The 24,292-nt window shown below is 48.7% G+C and overlaps 1 protein-coding gene across 2 annotated transcripts; it reads left to right on the forward strand.

Annotated features, from left to right (window-relative positions):
• Window positions 1-2,308: 2,308 nt before the first annotated feature.
• Window positions 2,309-21,308, forward strand: VAMP4 (vesicle associated membrane protein 4). Of its 2 annotated transcripts, XM_028530846.2 has the most exons (8): window positions 2,312-2,469; window positions 5,050-5,169; window positions 8,857-8,903; window positions 10,171-10,221; window positions 12,136-12,236; window positions 12,872-12,951; window positions 15,375-15,426; window positions 19,528-21,308. In XM_028530846.2, the coding sequence occupies exons 2-8, from the start codon at window positions 5,104-5,106 to the stop codon at window positions 19,554-19,556; spliced, it is 426 nt and encodes a 141-aa protein (XP_028386647.1). In that variant the 5' UTR covers window positions 2,312-2,469; window positions 5,050-5,103; the 3' UTR covers window positions 19,557-21,308. The 2 variants fall into 2 exon arrangements, with proteins under 2 accessions (XP_035870948.1, XP_028386647.1); XM_036015055.1 differs by lacking the exon at window positions 10,171-10,221 and having other exon boundaries at window positions 2,309-2,469.
• The last annotated feature ends 2,984 nt before the right edge of the window (window positions 21,309-24,292 follow it).

Consider the following 24,292-nt stretch of genomic DNA (forward strand, 5'->3'; position numbering starts at 1 on the left):
AGTTACAGCCACTTCGATGGGGAAAGGTAAGGGCACAGTGTACATGGCAAGTTGTGTGACTTTGAGGCTAGTGGGCAATAACCGTTTGAAAATGAAACGCCAGGAAAGATGAGGGAGTGTTGCCAAGGGTGATAGCCGGTGCCTGGTGCATCAGACTTCTACATGAGGACTGTCACAAGGCCTCCTTGGGGATCCTGTCTTTGTTTTTCACAGCCTGGATACTGGGAAAGATTACAATGTTTTTCTCCATCATTTAATGAAAAACTTCCGTTCCTTTGGAGGAAAAAGAAAAAAACCTTGGAAAACAAGTTGTTTTTCTCCTGAATTCTAGCACTCAGCACATCTACCATGAGCATCTCGTGGATCCCATTTGACTGGATGTTTTTTGTCCTCAGCCCATAATAAAAGTTTTCTACCACCACCACCAAAAAAAAAAAAAGCAGTTTAGAACAGCATTTAATACATAAAAATCAGGTGTTCCACCCAAAGTACACTTCAATTACTTGCTGAAGATGGTAATATATCAAAGGGAAAAAGTTCATCCATAAGATATGTGACAGGTATTCTGTTAAAATACCTGGGCATATAAAGATGGTAAACAGCTGTCCTTGGAGAATAAATTCTTCAAGTTGGTGAGACCCAAACCCTGTTCTGACTCTAAATCCAGTGTTACTCATATTCTTTCAGGCTTACTGATATAGCTGATTTATATTAACTCCACCCAATGACCTTTTTTAAGCTTTCAGGAATGTTGGGCATAGTGAAAGGGACTTTGTTCAGGTGATTCAAAGGTGGGGCTTACATTACCCTTCCTCCAAGCAATTATACCAAAATGGGTGGTGAAACTAAAGAATTACGGTTTTTTAAAAAAAAAACAATGGTTTATTCATAGAAGCTTTCAATGGCATGGCGGTAGAACGCAGTAATCATATTGCCTTCAGTTGTGTAAGAAGGGCTGAGGCTGTAGCAGGTGAAAGCTCTCACTGGCTGTGGCACCAAAGCAGGGAAGCACCCCATAGCAAGCAGGTAAACAAATATAAAATCAACTGTAGACAGAAAAAAAATAACTTCTGGGTCACCTGTGGAGTCTGGGGCCAGCTCACCGTCAAGCCCAGGCAGAGAAACTAGAAGCTTCTAGTTTCCCTCCTAGGTCTACCCTTTAGGCCCAGTAGTAGACTGACCCATCATGAACCTACACCCAGGCTTTCAGAAGTTTTCAATTCACATCCCAGGCCAACTAAATCAGTCGTTTTTAAAACTTTTCAGGTGATTCGATTCTGCAACATTAACTTGAGCGTGTCCTTGTCAAAGTATCTTTCAATTAGTTACAGCGTGGGGTTTGATTTAAACATGCACCAAGTTAAAACACTTACCAACAGAGGACCATAAATAAAGTGCAAGACTTGTAGCAAACAAGTAATGGGGGGAGGGGTAATGAGTAAAGCAATGCAGCTGGGGCGTGTGGGTGGGATGGATAAATAAAAGGAATTTTGGATTACTGCGCCCAGCTACCGCAGGCTAACGTGACGCTAACTTGGCGCGGGAGCAGTGGGGGCAGCGGAGTGGCCTTGCAACGGTGGTTTCCCTCCTGACGCCTAAGGGTCCCCGTGTCTGCCTAGTGTCTGGACCCAGTTGTTTTAGGCTAGAACTCTAAAGCATGCAGGGGAAGGAACACTGCGTCCTCGTCCCAAACTAGCTGTGTCACCTCTCAACGCTGGACCGGAGACTCCTAACGTCTAAAACCAGGAGCCCGCATTAGAAACCCTCTCTCTCCAAATCTAATTCTGATTCCATGAACAAGGGATCACACATACGTCCCTCCAGAAAATCCCTCGCCGGCCCTGGCTGGTGTAGCTCAGTGGATTGAGCGTGGGGTCGCCAGGGGGCTGTGAGCCAGGTCCCTAGTGGGAGCCACGTGGGACGCAAGCATACATTGATGTTTCTCTCCCTCTCTCTCTTCCCTTCTGTCTAAAAATAAAATAAATAAAATTTAAAAAAGAAAATCCCTAGCCAATCTGAAGCCGGTCTGGGGCTTCGAGCCCCCATCATCATCTCCTCGGTTTCCTCCTAAGCACAGTGACAACTCATCAGCCCACCCGAGTGACTTTCCGAGAGTTGCCTCCGCCTTCCCCCAACGTCCTCCGCTCCCGCCCGGCCTGAGTGGGAACCTGTCGTTCCTCCCTCAAAGCACAATACAAGCCTGGGGATCCCTGTCCCGACTCCGCCGCGGCCTGGACCTTTCCCGGTAAAGAGCTGAGGGTGGAATCGACTCCTTCGGCGATCGCCGCCCTGGCCCCGCCCCCATCCGCCTGGCACCAGGCTGCGGAGCGCCGACAGCCTCGATGAGCGGGGGCGCAGCGCGGCGCAGCGGCCGACGCCGGGTGGGCGCCCACTGCCTCCGCTCTCCGTCGTGTGCCTCCCCTCCCCGCCCCTTCCTCCAGCCGCCCGAGACCGCCCCGGGAGACTCAGGTACAGGCTTCCGCCCGGTCGTGCGGCGGGGTGGCTAGTGAGGAGGAAGGAAACGGACACGACGCCCCGGCCCCGCAACGTCAACGTCGGGCTGCGGGACCGGCCCGAGGAGGGAGCCCCGAGCGGGAGGAGCCTGGGGTCGGGCGGGGCGCCGGGAGGAAGGGCGGCGAGGACTGGTGTGCGGGCGACGGCGGGTGTCTCGGGGCCGAAGAGCCGCGAGTTGGGAGCAGACCTGGGGCGACAGATGGGTGGGTGGTGGGGAGGAGCCGCTGGCGGGAGGGCTGTGCTGGTGTCAGGATTTAAAAGGCTGGGTTCCAGGGACCAGCCGGTGCGGGCAGTCTTCGCACTGGCAGGTTTGGGGGATAGCAGCCTCTCCAGGCTGCGCCCAATTCAAGTCACTGATTTCCGGAGACTGCACCCGCGGAGACTGCGGGCAAGGATGGGGAAGTGGAGTCGGAAATGGGGAGGAGGCAGGAACAAGGAAAGCCTCTTTGCCTTGTTCGGGTGCAAGCCTGTGTGAAATGAGACACAGGGTTTTCTGTTACTTGTTTGCCAACATTATTAAACAACAGGTTAGAAGTGTGTTACTTATTAAAGCCCCTGAACGCCGTACTGCCTCTTCCAAAAATACATACATCACGTTGTAAACGCAGGAGGATGACCTGAGAAGCAGACGGTGATGACGTCTTTAGGGGGTGAATTGTGCACCGGTGTTCTTCCCTCCGTGCTGAAATACATCATGAAGATTCTTATTTACACATAGACCTAGACACAAACACCTGAATGCATATGTGCTTTTTGCACAAATCATTTTAGGTAGAATATGGATAAGTCTGATTTCTAAACGTCATTTTTTTCCTAAGAGTTATTTGGTACAAATATCATCAGTTGCCCTGTGGTTCATGATGCATAGTTAATTAATATGCCTGCTGCTGGCCTTTCTGTTTGTCAGACGCTGGCTTCTTGCTTTCCTGAGGCTCATCTTGGATTATGGGACCTCAGCATGGGTCTTGCTCACCGTTAAGCTTGTAGCTTTGTTGTATATTTTACAAAGATATTACATAAGTCTGGCTGTTATTTGCTTTGAGATGTTTGAGGCAGCCCCTTTGTGGGGTTTACCATGCAAACAAATTCAAGTATAATGGAAAGAAAAATTCAGTTCTTCATTGCTTCCTTTGTCACTTGTTTTTCCATTCATTCCGTAACATTTCTGCATGAATGAATTATTCTGAAATCAAAGTTAGGAATGAAATGGGCCAGTTGTATGTGACAGAAACGGTGTTAAATAAACTCTGGAGTTGTTTACTCAGGTGGCAAGAGTTTGTTTTTTGTTACATGTGGTCAAGTTTCTGGTTTGGGAGCATTTCTTATCAAAGAAAAGTGTCTGTCATTTTGTTTTGACAGGGAGCCAACTTAAAATATTACTTTGGTTTGTGAACTGGGTGCTGGGCTTGTTGATTTTTATAATGTGTTAACCAACAAACTGACGTCTAGCTATACCTAATTTTAAGATCATCTTTGGTTTCTTCTTGTGGAAGGGGAAGGAGGGCTGCTGGGTTGTTACAGGGAAGTGGGCTTTCTAGACCACAACTGTGCAGCCTGAAGGGCAACTGACTGAATAAACATCACAACTGATCACGCACAGCCATGGATTCTTCTAGGCCCGTGTCTCTGCTGTTTCCACGAGCAGAGTGGCTAACAATGTTAATTACCTATCTTTACTAAGCCTTAGCTTTCTTTTAGTTTTCTAGTGCCTACTTCCAAGGAGTAACAGAAAATGCACATAAATCCCCAAGTTCAGTGCCGAGCACACAGTAAAACCTTAGCTAGTCTCATTATTCATCCATCTTCCAGCCCAAGACAATGAAAAACTCATGTCTGCATATGTCAGCTTTTTCTCAAGAAAATGTTGAGTCTGTTGCATACCCAAGCGTTTTTCTGGGAAGTCACAATGCACAGTGCACATTAGCATATAAAAGGCAGGAGACTTTCTGCTGGGGGAAAAGAAACTGGTTTGTTGAACAGGGCTGACCAAACATCCCTTTCCTTGGAAACTGGTGCCATGCCTCAGAACAGGATGTTACAGTTTACAGAACGTGTTTGCATGTATTACCTGATGAGACCCTCCCAAGTCCACGCAGAAGCCTGGAAAGCACTACTTTACACACGAGGGCACGGAATCGCCCAAGCAGCTAACCTAAAGTGAGAACTAGAAGTGTCCCCCTGTCTTCTGACTCCGAGTTAAAATCCTGAAGCATTTCATGTCTTGCTTTCAGGGAAGCATCTCCTATTTTCCCCTCCTGTGTAATCTGCCTTTAAATCTTACAAAAACCTTGTCACTGATTTCCTCTGCGTGTTCTTCTGAGAAAGTTACATCCATTTTCTCATGGTTTACACTGTTTCCGGTATGTTAAAGCCTGGTGTGAGTGAGGTCCCTGGAAAGGAGCAAGTGAGGAGGGAGGGAGTGGTTTGAAGTCAGAGAAGTGAAGGAGGCCCCTTCACACAGGGCCTTGGACTCCGTTGCAGGGACCTCACCTTCTTCCCGACCTCTCAGATCCGATGAAATCTTGTCTCTTTAAGGCGGTGAGCCCTTACTCTGCCGGGAAGTGGAAGAGCACTTCTAGATTGAAAAATATGCCTCCCAAGTTCAAGCGCCACCTAAACGATGACGACGTCACTGGTTCTGTGAAGAGTGAAAGGGTAAGTTCCGAGTCTGAGGCTTCAGAAAAGAAGGAGGGAAAATATGTGTTCGTTCCCTTTGTAATGTTAGAAGAATGGAAAGCTTCTGGCTGTATTCTAATTCCACTTCCATCATAGTAAACATTAAACAGTACGTGCTGCTTGAATCGGTGACTCAGCTGGAATCCGAGCACGGCTTCTCTCTAGTCCCTCAAAGGGAATTTTACACCAACCCGTGATGTCTGATTCAGAACCCTGGAGCCGAATGTGGCTGTACTTTAGAATGCTTCAGCTCTTAGAAAGGCCGTAAGTGCATCTTAGGCAACAGCATGTTGGAGGTCTGGAGCAGCACCTGCAAACATGAACGCGTCTCAGTTCAGCATCGGACCATTCTAAGTATAGAAATTAAAACTGTACACGTAAGTAAATTAGCTAACATCAGTTCAGGTCATTTTTTCATCCAAATGCATTTTGGCTCCAAGCTCACACAATCTCTGTATAAATTTTAAATGTCCAACTTTATGATTTGATATCTACATACTCCAGATTTCCAGTTTTTATACATTGTGCCCAGAAAATGTGCTTGGTGTGATGATTTCAGTCTTCTGAAGTTCACTGGGGCTTGTTTTGTGTCCCAGCATATGGTCCATTCTTATGAATGTCCCGTGTGTACTTGAGAATGTGCATCCTCTCACTTTGGGATGGGAAGTTCATAGATGTCAGTTAAGTTCGTCTGGTCTGATGCATCATTTAAGGCTGATAGATCCTTGTTGGTCTTCTGAGGTCTCCTTCTATTGTATTTTTGTCTCTCATTTGAGGCATACAGTTCAGAATGGCACAGCAGCCGTCACCACAATCAATAGTTTCATCGCCCCAGCAAGACATCCTGTAGCTTTTAGCAGTCACCCCCCCCCCCCCCCCCCCCCGCCCACATTGTCCTCACCCCTCAGCCCTAGGCAACCGCAGATCTATAGATTTGTCTATTCCGGACATTTTATGGAAATGGAATTATACAATGTGTTGTCTTTTGTAACACAAAAGCTTCTTTGTCTTAGAATGTTTTCAGAGTTTATCCACGTTGTAATGCGTGTCAGTCCTTCATTCCTTTTCACTGCTGAATAATGTTGCTATATGGATATACCACATCTTCTTTACTCTTTCATCAGTTGATGGACATTTGGGGTTCTGTCTACTTGTTGGCCATTGTGAATGCTGTTGCAGTGACACCCAAGTACAAGTTTCCGTGTAAACATGTTTCCGTTTGCCTTGGGTAAACACCCGGGAGGGGAATTGCTGAATTCTGCTAAGGAAGTATTCCACGTTCAGTGTTTTGAGGAACTGCCAAACTGATCTCCAGGGCGGCTGCAGTTTTTACACCCCCGCCCCCCAGCAGTGTGCGCAGGCTCCGGTTCCTCTGCATTTCTCACCACCACCCACTTCTTTGCACCGACACTAATTATCTTTGCACCAGCACTAAGTAGGTGTGAAGAGGTATCTCACTGTGTCCCATTAAACTTTTCCAATGTTTCCAGCAGTTGTGTTTGTTCAATGAATGGGTGTGAAAACATTGGTGTCCGGGTGTGCCTCTCATTGTACAGCTATAATACAGACACTTTATCTTTAGTATCATCATCCGCTAAGGCAAACAAACTGTCATGAATGTAATGATTATCTGTTACTTGCTAGCTAGAATAGCATTCTAGAAGTATTCGTTGAAGGAATTAAAGCATCTTCCTGCCGAGTATTTATTGAATTAGAACATCTCTTCATGTGGTCATTGCTATTTCTTCATCTTTTGGGAATTGTCAGTTCTCTCCTTGGACGATTTTCTGTAACATGTCTTTTTGGTACAGGTTTGTCAGAGCTCTTATTTAATATAGATATCAGACCTTTGATCTGAAAGTATGTTGTAGATTTTTATTTTTTCCAATCTGTTACTTGCTATTTAACCTTGTTTACGGTATCTTCTTCATATTTTAAATGCTTATGTAATCAAATCCATTAATCTTTACCTTTAACACTTCCGGGGTTGTTTGTTGCTTAGGAATAACTTACCCATCTTAAGTTGCCTATTTTGTGTTTTTCAGTCTTTGTCATTTCATAAATAAATGCATTTGAGATCACATTTTCCTTTAAGTATCCCTGTAGCATACCCTGCAGTTTTGTTCTGTGATGTTCCCAGAATCATTCATTTCTAACTAGTCCGTTCAACTTCCATTTCCATTTTAATGTGTCACTTAAAAAAGTGTTTTAAAATTTCCTTTTGTTATTTGTTCTAATTTCCATTGCATTATGCCCAGAAAATGTGACTTCTTTAGTTTTTGGAATTTATTAAAATTCTTTTGTGGCTTATCCTTTCTCTTGGATATTTCCAGGAAAATAAAATCTGCTGAGTACAAAGTCCTATATTATTTGTTTTTTGTCTTCTTGGTTTCTCTATCTGAACAATCTGTTAAATCTTCCTATAACTTTGAATGTATTCATTTCTTCTTGTAATTTAAGTAGTTTTTGCTTAATATATTTTGAAGCCATATTATAAACATTCATTTCTGTTAAATCTTGGTGAATTGTGCTTTTTATCATTGTAAAATATTTTTATTCGATTGTTTAATGCCTTTGTCCTCAAGTTCGTTTTTATATTAACATTGCTAACTCTAACATCCTATTTGTTAGAATTTGCTGATGTATCTTTCCCACTGCTTTTCCCCCACCTTTTAGTTGACATTTGTTTTAGGTGGATTTCCTGTAAACAGATACCGGCTGGAAAATCTGAACTCTAATCATGTCTGGGTTTTATTTTTTTATTTTTTTTATATTTAATTAATTTGCTCTTCATTCTTGTGGCTTTTTTAAGATTTTATTTATTTACTTTTAGAGAGGGAAGAGAGGGAGATAGAGAGAAACATCAATGTGTGGTTGCTGGGGGTCATGGCCTGCAACCCAGGCATGTACCCTGACTGGGAATCAAACCTGTGACACTTTGGTTCGCAGCCTGTGCCCAATCCACTGAGCTAGGCCAGCCAGGGCTGGGTTTTACTTTTGAAAGGAGAAGTCAGACCCTTCATTTGTGAAAGTGATTCTCACTCTGGAGCTTTTTCTGCAGCCGGTCTGCCTGCAGCAGCAAATGCGCTTTGCCCTGCTCTTTGGTTGGCTCTCTGTCACCAGCTGGATCTCAGCTTAACTTTCACCTCTGGAGAGTGACTTCCTGTGGCAGCCTCGTCTCATTCAGCCACCCAGTCCCTTTCCGTCCCATCACTCTTAGCTTTTTCTGTATGGCCTTTATCCCCACCAGATGTTTTCCTGTGAGCACTCGGGCCTGTGTGGGGTGTTCAAAGCTGGCCCTTGGTGCTTAGAGCAGTGCTCAGCACATAGAAGATGCTCAGGCCCGTCTGTGAACTTGAACAGAGAGCAGCTGGAAGGCAGGGGGAGGCGGAGGGACTCACTCCCCCGATCACCCACCGTTTCTTCTTCCCACACCACATTCAGCGACCTCCCTGCCTCGGAGTGGGTCATAGGGTTCCCCTCTTAGAAGCATTTTCTTTGGAAAGTCTGTCCTGGCGGGATTCCTGAGCTCCAAGCCTCAGGGGCTTCCCACCAGGAATCCCACCAGAACAGAACATGTTTTATTACTCCTCCTGACACTGGGTGGGCCCTGGGAACCTGGAAACTCACATCCTTTTTTTTTTCTTTCTTTTTTTTTTTTGGCAGAGAAATCTTTTGGAAGATGATTCAGATGAAGAAGAGGACTTTTTTCTGTAAGTTTTTAAACATCTTTACTGGGATATAATTGACATGCAAAATACACAATGCGAGTTTGGACATAGTACCTGTGACAGCATCACCTCAGTCGATCATAAGTACAGCCCCCGTGTCAGACGTCTCCTTGCCCCCCGCCCCGCCAGGTTCTGTCGTGCTCCCAGCCCCACCCCCTCCACCAGCGCCGCCCCCTCCACCCCCGCCAGCAACTGCGGACCTGCTCTCTCACTGTCGTGTGGGTTTTCTTGAGTTTTGTTTCACATGGAGCCAGACACTGGGCCCCCTTTTTTACTGGCTTCGTGCTCTCTGCCTGCTTATCTCGAGATCATCCGTGCTGTCGCGTGTATGTTTGCTTCTTTTTATCTCTGAGAAGCGTTCCACTGTGTGAATATTCTGCAGCTCACTCAGCCGTTTGCTGATCTATGACTGTTTGCAGTAGTTCTAGTTTTCGGCCGTTGTAAACATTTCCACACAGGGTTTTTGTGTGTGTGGACACCTGCCGTCATTTCTCTTGGGTAATTACTGGGGAGTAGATGGTTGGTTCGTGGGTACGGCCGTTTTCTGAAGTGGTGTCTCCTCTTCTGTTCCCACAGCGTTGTGCGAGAGCCCTCCTTGCTCCAGAGCCTCGCCAGCACTCCCCATGAATATTCTCCCCTGGGGTGCAGCTAAATCTTTTCCTTTTCCACAGCAGTATCTTTTGAAAAATGAAAGTTTTGATTTTGATGAAATAAGTTTATTGGTTTTTTTAAATTTATTTTTGCTTATTTAAGAAATCTTTGGCAAACCCAACATCACTGAGATTTTCTCCAGTGTTTCTTTTCTAGGGGTTTTATAGTTTTGGCTTTTACATTTAGTTCAATGTATTTTAAATTGTTGTGTGTGACTAAGTGAAGGATAATTTTGGGGGGGGGAGGGTGCATGTGGCTTCCCAATCATGCCACCACCATTTGGTGAGAAGATTGTTCTTTCCCCATTGAATGGCCTTGATACTTTGTCAGAATCAGTTGGCCTGACCAGCCCTCCGGAGTCATGTCCAGGCAGGGCCCTCACACAGGTCTGGCCAGGATGGACCCGCCCCGGTTAGGTGCCAGGGCAGGCGTGGCTGCACGGCGTTCAGTTCCCGCAGCGCCAGAGGAGCGGGGCTGCTTGTGGGTGGTGGCGACCGCTCCACACCCCCGGCTCAGTGGGCTGGAGTGTGCGTGTTCTCTGTGTGTGTCTGTGTTTCGTGCTCTCGTTACTCACGTGCACTTGGTATTTTGCTTTCAGAAGGGGACCATCTGGACCAAGATTTGGACCTAGGAATGATAAGATTAAGCAGTAAGTTTCCAAGATACTCATTGTTTAAACGGTTGTCATTTTTCCGTGTGGACCGGAGTGGGCAGACCACCGCCCACCAGCCACTGTTTTTGTACGTACAGTTTTATCGGAACACAGCCGGGCCCGAGTGTTTTCTCACTACCCAGGGCTGCCTTCAGACCACAAGGCAGGTTGGATACTTGCAACAAGGACCCTGGGGCCCATAAAATCCAGACTGTCTGTCCCCTACCTGGGCCTTTATAGACAAAAAGTGGTGAGCCCTGATACAGACAAACTGTAACTGCTGGGTTTTAAAGCCCCGATTCTTTTTGTTATCTCTGAATTGCTGCTGAGGAATGCAGTTCCCAGCCCTTGGTGGCTGTTAATGCGATCACCTGATGTCACGCCCATGTAGTTAGCAGCACACCAAGGTCTGCTTTGGTTTTAAATCAGTAGCTCCAGTCCCGTTTTCAGAGTGATGATAAAAAAGCAATGCAGCAGATTTAGTTTTTTGAAGTGCACGTGTCTTTTTGTATCCTTCCAGAGTTTTGCATGTCTGTCACTGTCCTAATCTATATAGTGATCTAGGTTTTCTGGTTAATTTTCAGCTTAGAAGTTGCAGCGTGCACCATAGTGGTGTACCATGGTATGCCTGTCACACCATGGTAGGTGGTGGGTGACGCTGCAGTGAGTGTACCTCAGGGTGCAAATGTGAGTCCCCCCGGGAACGGCGTCGGGGTGGGTGCAGCAGTGAACCAGCCCTAGAAACGGACCGAGTTCTGCGGACCTTCTGCGGAAGAACAGCTGAAGGCTGGGGCTACAGCCGTAGACGGGCGTCTCGCTGCCCTGACCCTGGGGGGAGAAGGCACTCGGTGGGAAGGGTCCTGGGTGGGGCATCGCCTGTTTGGGGAGGCACTCGGACTTCGGGCCGGCAGCCGTTGGTGTGAAGAAGGACGTCTACACTCAGCCTGGTCCTAGCTCGTGGGCTCTGAAATAGTGGACCAAGGTGCCAACGCACCGATCCGAGGACCAGGCAGATGTTTCCGTTTTCTGTTGCTGCGTGACAGATTGTCCTGACCTAGCGGCCCAGAACAAGACGCACTTATCATCTCGCGTTTGCCACGGGTCAGGAGGTCAGCCACTGTGTAGGTGGGCTCTCTGCCCAGGGTCTCGAAAGCCTGAAATCAGGGTGTCCCGGTGACTCACTCCGTACATTAGTATGAGCTAGTTTTGTCCAGTGATCGGAGCAGCAGAGGAAAATAGACACTTAAAACAGCAAACATGTCTGCGTGTGTATATTCTGGGAGGAAAGTGGGCAGCTGAAAACCAACTATTAAAGCCTTGAATTTACGTTAAATCTTCACTGAACAGTCTGAAATTTGGATAGAATAGGCCCTCGTCACCTGGTACAAAGGAGGAAATCATACTTTCATCCTGAAGAACAATAAAAAGTTTTTCCTCTTTGCTCTATAATGGGTGCCTCCCACCTGCCAGGTGTTGCCAGGTGTGTGAAATGCCATGTCAGGGGAAACCGATGAACAGGGGAGAGTCACACCCCCTGCACGGCCGTGTCCTGGCACACCCCTGCCGTCCACCTGGGAAACTGAGCGTTCTCCGTAAGCTTCCGACACACGTGGGCAAGCCCCTCTGTTGGTCCCGGTGTGTGAGCTGTGCAGTGAGCTCGGGCTACGGCCGGGTCCCTGCGATGCCTCGAGTCCCTGCGACGCCTCAGCTCCCTGCAGACGAGAAAATACAGCCGATGACAGAGTCACGCCCTCAGTTACTGAGCATTCTCACCGTCCCTTTGATTTGAGATCAGGGCTTCACGAAACTATAAGTTAAATGTACTTATTTCTACCACGTCTGATGAAAGTTTCAAAAATTATAAATCCTCAAAACAAAAATTAATAGTTTGATCTTTTTTTTTTAAACTAGTGTTCAGAATCAGGTGGACGAAGTTATTGATGTCATGCAAGAAAATATCACCAAGGTCATCGAGAGAGGGGAGAGGCTGGATGAACTCCAGGACAAGTCAGGTACAGACAGTTCGTGTGCGGCCTGGTCTTGCTGACCTGGGCCTGGTGGTGGCGCACTGCTCGCATCGTTCCAGCCAGAGTTCGGGCCTTGACTTGGGGAAACGGTGTTTGGTTCCTACAGCATTTTAACTGGAGCTCCCTGTACTTTGACTCATCCTACTGTTTCATTGTTTCTTTAGTTGATCAGTTGAGAATGGAATAGACTTTTTACACAAAAAACCTGTTTAACCACTTTTAAAATTCCTTCTTTTTTGCTTCAAAATCAGTCGTTCGTGGTATCGTCTAAGACTGTAGCCTCCACGTGGCAGTTTTCTCTGTACGTGCGCCAGGCCCTTGAATTGTTAGTGTTTCCTTACCGGGGTTCATAAATCTGCTTGACAGGCCTGCAGCCCTGGAAAGACGTCTTCATCTTGGTGTAGCAGCAGATGGAGGGCACTGACCGGCAGTGACCTTGCTTTTGAGGGGTTTTTAGCACATGCAGTGTGAAAGGGCGTGGGCGGAAGAAAGGGAGGGCACGGTTCAGGAGGGAGTGCGTTTGCAGGAGTAGAAATCAGTATCTTCTCATCTTTGTGTGACCGGAGAATAGAATCCCGTCTTGTCCTTTAATCCTCCTCTCCACCCTCTCTGTGATGCAGAAAGCCTATCGGATAATGCGACTGCTTTCAGCAACAGATCCAAGCAACTGCGCCGGCAGATGTGGTGGCGTGGATGCAAAGTGAGTACATGGGATGCGGCCGATCGGAGGGGCCGGCCAGCCACCCGGTGGGTGGGCAGGTGTGAAAGGGCCTGGCGGTTACAGCCGCCTTGCTTTCCGTCGGGTGTTCTGAGCCCCTGTCAGACGGGGGCTCAGTGAGTAGTTGTTGGGTGACAAAATTCATGGTCTGGGGACACGGGCGACTGAAGCAACCAAGCAGTGCCCAGAAGGATGGGTTCGGGCACTTCTTCACAGGAGGCTGTCCACAGGTTACGAACAAGTTAGCTACCTCTCAACTTACAAGGAATACTAGTATTTCTTACAATTTGATTTTAGTACCTTTGGGAACAGCCTATAGCATTACAGATATTAAGATAAAATGGAAGCTAGAGAAAAATGGGATTTTGTAAATGGGGCGTAAAAGCAGATTATATGTCAGATTGTGGCGAGTATGGCCAAGAAGAGAATTCCTCTGTCCCTCATTATTCCAGAGAAATGGGAAAAAGGAAATTTTTTAAAAGGAAAAGTGAGAATTGTTATGTACTGATATGTTTCTGCAAAACGTTCTGTAGAACTGAATTTACTTCTTAAACCAAGGAATGGTTACTAATCATTAAACAGAAAATGCTCCTCTTAGAATTTTCCAGCATAGGAGCAAATCTCTCCTTTCCCCCCAATTCTGGGTATCATTTCTGGCATTGTTGAAATCTTAGGCATAAATTCATTGTTTTTTAGTCTCCGTTTTCAAGTTTGGCGGTAAGTTTCTGAAATTGGCCTTCACGCGTGCTCAGGATTTCTCCGGGCTTCGCCTCGGGTTTACTCGCTGTTGTCTGCCTGCCCGTGGCGGCCCCGCCCCCTGCTTTTGGGGACGGAGCCTAGGAAAGAAACGTGTCCCATCCCCCGCTTGTCTAGAATTTACATTTTCTATTTTAAATTCTTGAAAAAATAAATTTTCTATTTTCATCAGATGTCTATTTCCATAGAAGTTTTCTGTTCCGTAGACTAGCTCGGAAGAACATAACAGGTCCGTGAGCCATTCACCTTCTCCCCCTCCCTGCCCCTGCGACCCAGGCGCCTGGTCCTGGAAGGGTGTTCTCGGAGGGTGCTGTGGTGGGTGGGGAGGGTGCCCACCCAGTGGGCCCCCGGGGCCCGAGGGGGGAAGCTGCCAGCCGAGGGGCTTTGGCTGCAGCGACACCCATGGTGCTTTGCCCTGTGGGTCTGCCGAGACACCGCGCGTCAGTGGGGCGCACTGCGTGTGTTTGGGGAGAAGGTGGAAACTGCCATAAAATTCCAAATTCAGAAACATTTTCAGGTTAAATAAGAGAAGCAAAGCTTCCCTGTATTCTCTGAATCACTTTGCCGGTGAAGTATTTCAGTTTATAGTCTGAGGGGGACCCAGGCACGGACTGGAAATGTCCCTCCCCTGGCCATCTGACCTGCGTCTGTTTCTACGGTTTTCGGTTGTCATAATTCATAACCTTAGTAGGTCCCTGGTGTCCACATCACAAAGCGTCCCTGTGTCTCCCGGCCACCTCGTTCTTGCCCTGAGTGTTCCGGCTGCCACTGCGTCACCAGTAGCTCCGCTTTGCACACAGTTCACCGGCTGCTCTGGCTGCTGCTGGTGGTGGTGAACAGTCACGTGTTCACCGTGACCGGGGAGCTTCTCTTCTGAATGAATTGCCTTCAGTCAGTTACGTGTGGAAATCTTTGATGAAAATAAGACTTTCGTTTGACTTCATCGGGAAAATCAAATCAATTCATAATCCGAGCACTTTAGGATTAAATGAGGAATGCGATGACATCATAGAGAGAAATGACGTGAGCTTCAAGTGTCCCTCAGCTCACTGGGGCCTGGTCTTACGGCTCCTCCGCTCAGCTGCGAGGCTGACTCACCGTGCTCTCAGCCATGTGGTTCACGACGACAGAAGGTTGTTCATGAAGAGTCTGAGTTCTCTTGTACAGAACAGAGATTCGGCCACCAAGGAGAAAGTGTGGATAGCAGAAACTGACAGAATTCTCCTATACTTTGAGAACAGTGCTACAAAAATGCTGCCTTGAACTGTGTATACTAAGTCATTTGCGTCGGGTGCTTTTTAGCGGAGTTGGTGGAATGCCGTACTGCTCCTGGTCTCCTGGGGAAATGAGTGCAGGAAGTCACAGCCACAGCGTCCAGGCCCGCGAAGGCCGTGATCGGCGCTATTCACTGTGCTGTGAGCCCTCGAACAGCAGAACCCCGGCAGGCAGAGCTGTCGGACCTGGGGGGCCCCGGTTACTAACAAAAGATGCACGTTTTGCCGGCAAGTGCATGTGGAAAAGGTTTGAGAACCTTTCCAGGGATGAGCCTGTTCACTGAGGAGAGTGGGACACGGTGACGGACACAACAGTCTCGTGAGCAAGGTCAAGGTCAGTGTTAACGTCTTCCCTCCGCCTTTCGTGTGTTGCAGATAAAAGTCATCGTGGCTCTGGTTGCTGGTATCCTTCTGTTGGTGATCATCAGTAAGTATCCACTGGGCTGTTAACTTGGGGGGCTGTCTTTTGATTTGGAGTTTAATTCTCTCTTACTGTGTCTTCGGTCGACCTGGTCCGGCTGTCGGGGTTAACCAGTGACCTCCGGCCTGAGGCAGGAGCGCTCAGCCCAGACCCGGCCGCTCTCTGAAGTGGCCCCTAAGTCAGCGCAGGGCCCAGCACTTTGTTCGTGGGCAGACGGCGGCGGCTATTACCCCAGGGCCACATCACCCACTTTCCTTTTATCATCAGTGTTCAGGCGCGGCAGCCTGCACTTAAGGTCGTGTTGGAAGGCAGATCCAGATAAATTCCCCAGGTGGATGTTTTTGTCTCGTTTCCATTTAGGATTTGAGCTTGAGCTTGATTTCAGTCTTGAATGTCCTTGATGTTCTCTTTAGAGCACGGTCCTCTTTAACCCCTCCTTCTCTCCAAGGCCCCTTTGCCTGTGTTTACAGGGACCGTATGAGGATTTGGAAGGTGCCTCAGAATAACCATTTGACAAAGCCCGTGCTAATATTCTCCTTTTAGAGGGAAAAGAGGTTCGTGACAAAGAAACAGGGCTGGTCCTCCCCCGTGTTGGTGGGTTCTGGGTTTGCGAGTCCACCCCGTAGCGCCGACGCTGACTTGGAGCCCCGGCCGGGCCTCAGCCCCTTTCACGGCCACGGCGTCCCGAGCAGTGAGAAGTGGGGTACCTGACAGGCACGGTCCCCACGGACGTCTGACGCAGCCGTGCCCTGCCTCCCAGCCCCACTCCCCGAGGGTCAGCAGCTGTCCCTTGGAGTCCAGGCCGTGCACCCTGACTCCGGTGTGTGTGCTGACTTTACAGAGCAGAACAACCACAGACACCAAGAACCAACACAGACTAGGGTGGTGGTAAACAGATAAACTTCCATGGCCAAAGATTATCAAAACCGAAGGATTTTTTTTTTAAGATTTTATTTATTTTCAGAGAGGGAAAGGGAGGAAGAAAGACAGGGGGAGAGAAACATCAACGTGTGGTTGCCTCTCCCATGCCCCCACTGGGGACCTGGCCCGTAACCCAGGCATGTGCCCCGACTAGGAATCGAACCTGTGACCCTTTGGTTCGCAGGCAAGTGCTCAATCCACTGAGCCACACCAGTCAGGGCTCCCATGTAATTTTAACATATCAAAGAGGCCTGATTAGTTTAATTTCCCTTTTTGTAAAGAAAAAAAATTTTCTTTGAAATATTTCAGAGATCCTTTCATTGAGATGGCGAAAAAGTCCGTTTAGTTTTTTCCATAAAATAAAAGACATATTTTTCATTTTCACCAATAACTTCATTGATTTGGATATTTTGAGTATGTTGGCTCTCTCCCACCACTGGCTTCTAGTGGGCAGAGGCTGGGGTGCTGCTAACCATCTTCCAGTGCATGAGACAGCCCCACAGCAGAGAATTATTTGGCCAAAATGTCAACAGTGCCAAGAGGCATCACAAACCACTTCTGACACTTGGTCAGTCACAGCACCTTCTCCATATGCTGCATATTTTTTTTTGGCATTTCAGGTGTTTTTTTTACCTTTCTTGAAATGATAAAGCATAATACACTGAATATGTTGCACATTTTCTTCCATCTCCAGTATTAAAATGGCTGCACAAAAATTCACCAGTTTTTCAATAAGTTTTTTTCAAACGCACACCGATAGGACAGCCGTCACAACACAACCTAACAACACTGTTTCAAATGAAGTCAGAGACAACCGAGTGCTCCTCGGGCCATCGTAGGAAAAGAACGTGACAGACTTCTTGGCCAACCCAAAACATAAAACCACACACCAGGGGCGTCAAACTCATGTCCCCCGGGGGCCACGCCAGCCTCCCGGTTGCCTTCAAAGGGCCGGATGTAATTTTAGGACGGTGGGAGCTCGGCACTACCATCGGGTAGAAGCAAGGTGCCAGGCCGGTAAAACAAGGTGGAGGGCCGGATTCGGCCCACGGCCTTGTGCTTGCCCGCTGTGCCCTACACGACTCAGCCCCACGTTTCATAGGTATAGATACAGATACAGATATATAGATATGTATATATAGATATAACTGGCTCAGGTTCCCGAAGAGGAGCCAGGGGAGGTTTTGGCATTTTGACTTCCCATAATTTAAAAGTTTAGTTCTCAGCCCACTAAGGCCGAGAAATTGGTTTGGGTCGGACTTGTGCTTACGAGTGCGTGCTGCTCCCTAGGTTGGCGGCCGCTCTCCCGCGTGACTCAGGGCCCGGGCTCCACACAGTATTCAGCGGGGACCCGGTGCTGGGCGACCAAGCCGGAGACGCCCCATCTAACCCTGAAACCGGGTGGTTGGTTTTCTGCTGGGGACCCTATGAGACAGCTGCATACCTCAGACAGTGAGTCGACACTTCTGCAAAGGTTTCTAGTCACCTGGAAACACCCTCAGTGGGTCAGAAGGCACAGAGGTCTCTGTTCTTTGGAGTGAAAATGACCATCCTGTATATAATGTCAGAGTTACAGTCTAACGGCATTGGTCGCCAGAGAACCCAAACTGTAATTGCATCAAATGGCCACAAGTGGTCACTATAAGCTCAGTCACCAGGAAAAAAATGAAACTCAAAACCTAAGACGGTACTGGCAAATACCAGAATGACAATAAAACCGACTTCAGGGTGTCCCCTGGTAACTCACCAGTCAGCCGAGGGAACCCCCTCCTGGCACCAATGAGACGTGTCCTGGGCAGCCTCTCACGGAGAATCAGACGAGGGTTAGCCCTCCACACAGCACCACACTGGAAGGACCCCCTCCCCCGGCACGTGTCCCCGACGGCCTCTGACAGGTTCCTGTGGAGGGGTTACCCACCCCCCCGGGCCCAGGGAAGCTGTGCGCTTGGACCTCAAGGGGTGGCTGTGCAATCCAGGCATTCCAAGGGGCCAGAGGAGAGTCACAGTGGGACCCCTGTGGGTGCCACACTCGTCTCCAGAGAGTCCCAGCCCCTTCTGCACCTCGAAAAGATCGAATTCTCTCCTGACAAGAGGTGCTAAACACACACACGTGCAGCTGAAAGCTCTTCACAAAGAAAGGGTTGATCGAGCCAAATGCTCGCCAGAACAGGGCCGTCCTGGGGCCACGCCCTGCAGACCACAGCAGCCGTCCGCGGGTGGCGCTGTCCTGTCCCTCCCTCCCACCTGCTGTGGCTCAACTAGGGACATCGCAGAGCCTTCTGCTTGTCGGTGGACAGGTCGGAGAATGTGGGATAGCATAGATAAGAAAGAATTCAGCTGTGATCTTACCACACAGAGGCAGTTACTGTTAATGTAACTATTATATATACACACACACTGTCTTTTCCTATTAACATGTAAACATGGTTTTCAAAAACTAAGATTATTTACTTAACTTTCTTATTAATATACTAGAAAATGTTCCCACCCTGGATGGTGTGGCTCAGTGGAGTGAGCACCACCCTGAGAACCAAAGCCATCAGTCTGGTTCCCCATCAGGCCACGTGCCTGGGTGGAGGGCCAGGTCCCCAGATGGGGACCTGTGAGAGGCACTTGGCCCATGTTTCTCTCCCTCTCATTTTCTCTCCTTCCCTCCTTCCTCCTCTCTCAAAAAATAAAACCTTTTTAAAAATATTTTCCTACGTTACTAAATATTTTAAAACATACAGGGTCCAGCAGGAGTCAGGCTTGCTTGAGAGTGGTTGGTAGGGTACATGGATGTCTCACACAAGATGGACAGCAATTTGAACATTTCACCTACAATGTCATACGGTGTGCTTGAGTGTGATATTGCTGTTGTTACAGAACTACATGCTTATGCTTTTGTAACAAAAAGACTCTTATGTAATAAAAAGGGGTGTTATTCGTGCCAGGCCCCGTGTCTCAGCGGCTGCGTGCCGAGGTTCCGCCGTAATCTGATCCGAACGCCACTGTCAGACGTGCAGGTGGCTTTGCAGTGTTTTCGCCTTTCCGTTCCCGTTCGCCCTCCACCCTCTCGGCCCGAAGCCCGGGCCTCATCGCCGGCCTCCAGAGCCGGCTGCGGCTGCACTCCCGCTACCACAGCGTTCTCGTGGGGCATGTGGGCCGGGTGCTGACGTGTTCCTTCTCGTTTCTCTCCCCTCGCAGTTCTCACCGTTATGAAATACCGCACCTGATTGGATGACGGAGGTCTTCATCAGACAAAATCTGGGACAGGAAGAATACTAGTAAATGGCTGCGTAATTTAAATGAAACACATGTATATAACTTTCAAAACTTCTTCAAGAAACCTTTAAGGGGCACCTATCACTTCCAATTGGAGCACTGAGAACGTCCATCACCTTCTTCCGTTCTGGCGGAGTGTGCTTTTCATGATCGCGTTGCAGGCCGAGACCACCAGCCTCTGCTCCGCCGTAGTCCGAGGGTCTAACTGGAAACCGGACACTTGCCGGTTGACTGCGTCTGCGGTTAACGGTGCTCCCGCCTGTGCGGCCTCCGTGGCACGGGGACGGACTCGGGCCTGGGCCGGCGCGCTCGCATTCAGGCGGGGTGGGGGGAAGCCCACGTAGCCATCCCATCAGCGTCCGCGTGACTGTTCTCACGTTATCACAGCTGCTTTGCAAGCCGTCTCCACGCGTTTCCGGGTGTAACCAAAGCTGAGTGTTGTGAACGCCGTTGCCCTCGGCTACAACTGAAAACATTCCAGTAAACCTATTTTTGGCTGTATAAGGGGACGCAGAGTAATTTTTTGGAATTGGAATTGTGGAAATGGGGGTTTTAAACAGTGCGAAAAGCGTAGTAGCACGGCACCGTACAATTGGGCATAATCAAATCACTGGAGAAGATCATCGTAGGTTTCGGACATGTCCATCATCCAGCTGCAAGTCAGGGTCCGTCTCCGAGTCGGCCTCCGATGAGGGGGGGCCGGTCCTGATGCGTGTGAACGAAATCCACAGGCAACTCACACCCCAAGTTCGTTGTCACTGGCCCTTGTCCCTGAAGTGCTAACGGCAGCAAAACGGCCTGCTGGGAGTCTGCCGGCGTTGTGCTCCCCGATGGAACCCTGCAGACGGGTGCTTGCCGAACCCTCGATTGACGTGTCGGGGCAGCCGACAGGAGTGACTGTCGAGTCAGGAGCCTGGGGATGTCCCTCGGTCCCTGACCAAATGCCCGGGTCTTTGTTAATCCAGTCCGGTTTTGTAACAACAAGACGAGTTAACTAACACGGAACAGCCGAGTCAGAGTAAAAGTAAATCCTCTTGTGGGGGAGCTCTCGTCCTGAAATTGGAGGTTCTCCAGAAACTCGCACGCCTGGACCTCTTGACGTGTGACTAGGACTCTGGATTTGAAACGGGGCTAACAGAAAACGCCAGTATTTATGAGGGGGAAATGATCCTAGATAGGTGTTATTTCTTCGGTCATTTTAATCCAAAATGTATCAGACAGAATCTTTAAAAAAAAAATTCTACCAGACCAACACTAAGAAGCAAAAATGTTCTGTTTGGGAAGAATTTTGAAGGGAGGAAGCAGAGTAAGAGATACTCAAAGACACCTGCAGGTTACGAAAATTTCAACCTGATTGCTGAATTGGACGGCTCACCAAGAACATTCAGAAAGACACCAGTCTTACATGCGGTGAGTGCTGTCTCGGGTCTCGCCACTCTTTGTAAATGTCAGTTAATGTAAATAATGTAATAAATACTGAATCTTCCGACAAAAGAGGATGCCCAGGAAAATGAGCATTTTTAGGGTGTCAGCAGTGACTAGAGGGCAGCGGTGGGAATGTCTCAGCTGGATGGACAGAACCAGCCCTAACGTACGTAAGTCCTTTTTGGGGGTTCGGCACTGGACTCCTCAGTGGTTCATCTTCCACTAGTTGGTGTAGAAATCTGGTTTCTTGCTTGTCCGTGAAGATGAAGATTATTTCTTTTAAAAAAAATCAAATTTCCCTTGTTTCTTTTAATAAAGTATGTTACTTTTAAAGAAATTTAAAAAAAGAAAATTATAAAATTATTTTTAAAAATTTTAACCATAAACAAATAAAGGAAATATTTATATGCAACATCGTAGACATGTCGTTCTCTGCACTTAAATGCGCTGCTCTGGGCCCCCGGGGTAGACGTGTCGCTCCAAGAGCTTCGCACTGGTGGTGTTGGGGTCTTCACCTCACCCTGAGACCCCGGAACTGGCTGGCATGTTCAGGACATGTTACCGTGGTAACCTTGGGGACACGGACCCCCTTAAAGTCAAGCAGAAGGAAACACAGTGTTCAGAGTGTCGCCAGGCTTGCCTTCCTTCCCGCCCTCAATCATTCTTTTTCTCCTTCAGCTCAGACGGTCCTGCACCTGAAGAATGAAGTTGTCCCACCATCAAAGCTAGGGTTATTCAACAGCAACGGAGATCAACAGAAAAATCCAAGTCGCTTTGTAAATGCTAGTTGGTACCCAGTGAGATCAGGTCACTGTTTGTGTAATGCATGAAACACACCCTCCTCCTCGTGGTTCACGTTTATCTAGTTACTGAAGCTGATTCCGCAGCAGTTCCGTGAGGATAATACTGACTAATTAGCTCTTCCTTAATACCTGGTCTTTTGGCTCCTCTGCCATAATAAAGCTCACAGGAAATTGCCCTCCAATTTTATAAACATGGCAATTTTTTAAAAAATGATTTTTTTTTGAGAGAGAGAGGAAGAGAACCCTTGCTCTGTTGTTCTACTCACCCATGCCCTCATTGGCTGCTGCTTCTGTGTGCCCTGGCCAGGGATCGAACCCACAACCTTGGCACGTCGGGATGATGCTCTAACCAGCCGAGCTCCCTGGCCAGGGCTAAGCCTGGGGGCGTCCTGACTAAAGGCAAGTCCCACACTGAAGCGGGACAGTATGTTGGTGGAGGGGGAGTAATCTGCCCACGCCACACAGAGACGCCTAGTGTTGGCTCTCCTGGGGAGTGCTCGTTATTACCGGTCTTCCTGTGCAGTCCCTCGGCGTTCGAAAATTATAACCTCCGCACTTTATAGCAAAAACTGGCATCTTGGAAGTCTCTGCAGCATGCGGGTATCCTGAACACGATCGCCCGTGTGCAGGCTGAGGAGGCAAGAATAAGAAGAAACTGGATGCTCTCATTGCCCACGAGCTCTTCCCCCTGCCCGACACCCTGTCGGCACTACGGGCCCGCTCTCGCGAGTCTGCAGCTCTGTGCACGTTCGCTGCGGTTAGGAGAGTGTGGAGTTGGTGAGAATGAGTGCCCTCAGATGTCCCTCACTGAAAGCAGGGTCAGCATTACCCAGTCAAGGCTAACTGACTCTTCCGTTGGTCTAGCTCTGCTTTCCCGGGGAAATGGGATTGGGGACTGTGTCGGTTTTTCGGTGAGTGCGGAGTAAGGGCATGGACCGATTGGAGCGGTTAGACGTCTACTCTGGAGACGGCGCAGTGCCTGCGTCTGCCCAGGAAGGCGCTGCAGCCGTGTGAAGGCACCGGGTCCTGGGACCGACGGGTGTCCTCCTCCTCAAGCCGTCTCCTGGGCTTTCCGTGTCGCAGACAAACGGATTCATCCCACAGACTGACATAGGGTTCTCAGGGTTGGTCCTCCTCTGGCTTTTTCTGAAAACCAAGTAGAACAGGGACAGGGGACACAAACTCTTTCATCCTGGCTCCTTTCTCTGAAAAGCTGCCTGGAACAAGTCCATAGGAATTGAAAGTGTGACTGACCCAGCCACGATCAGAGTGAGTCTGTGACAGGGCGAGCCACCCGCCTGTCTGTGTCCCCACTGCCCCCTGCATGGTACTACAGCCCTGGCCGTTGCTAGGTGAGAAATGACAGACACCAGGGTGCTCCGAGGTCAGCTAGACGCCACGCCCATGGTCCCCCCTGCAGAGACCACACGACTGACATGATAGCGGCCCTTGGCCTATTACAACAACGGGGTGTGGGAAATTCTAATTTACAGCGTTCCACCAGGTTCTTTTCACGGGGAGAGGCTCGTCACCAAAAACCTATGAGCTATTTTCAGACTACAGAGTCAACGGCGTCAATCAGAGATTGTAGCCAGCAAGGAGTCAGAAATCAAACTCTAAGGAGAGCCAAGCACTTGATGTGATGCCGTGGGTAAATGTCAGTTTCACACCCTGCCCGTTTTTCCTCTAACAATTCCGATGAGTGCCTTGGATGCCTTAAGATGTGCGGTGGGAGATGAGCCACGTGGACGTCGTGGGCCCTGTTCTCCAGCTTCTCGACCATTTTCACCGCTGTTGCAAAGTTTCATCCTTGTGTTCACATCAGATACGTATCTGTAGCCCTTGCATAGTAAATAGTGAAACAGACTATTTCATAGGAAACAAAGTCAACCCTTTGACTTACTCACTGCGTGAGGCCTGTTGCCTTAACTTCAAAGCATAGCTTATTTAAAATAACACGTGGCCCCTGGCTGGTGTGGCTCAGTCGGCTGAGCGCCAGCCTGCGAACTGAAAAGTCACAGGTTCAATTCCCAGTGAGTACACAGGCCACAGGTGCTGCACAGCAGGGCTCAGGGCAGGGCACCGACCCTCTGTGTTGGCTGGGAGGGCTAGGTCTCACTGCGCATTCTAAAAAGATGCACATGGGGCGCCAGAGCACACTGTCACAGCACGGGAGGGGGCGTCCTGGGGCATCCCAGCAACGTACGTATAAGCTGTTGTGTCTCCTTCTGAAACGCCCCAGCCATCTCTCGTCAACCAGAAACTTCCCCTGTGAGCGTCTCCCTCTTCTCTTGGCTCCTCTCAACAGCAATAGTCCTTGAAAACTATGTGCGTACTTGCTGTCTTTCCTCCTTTGCTCATTCTCATGAACACTCCGCTGACCTCACTCTTGTCACGGGCACCAGCTAAATCCAGGAGGGTGGAAATGATTCTTCTCACTGGAATCCATACCTTTGCTC

This window comes from Phyllostomus discolor, chromosome 14 (assembly GCF_004126475.2).
Source record: "Phyllostomus discolor isolate MPI-MPIP mPhyDis1 chromosome 14, mPhyDis1.pri.v3, whole genome shotgun sequence".
NCBI classification, from domain to species: domain Eukaryota; kingdom Metazoa; phylum Chordata; class Mammalia; order Chiroptera; family Phyllostomidae; genus Phyllostomus; species Phyllostomus discolor.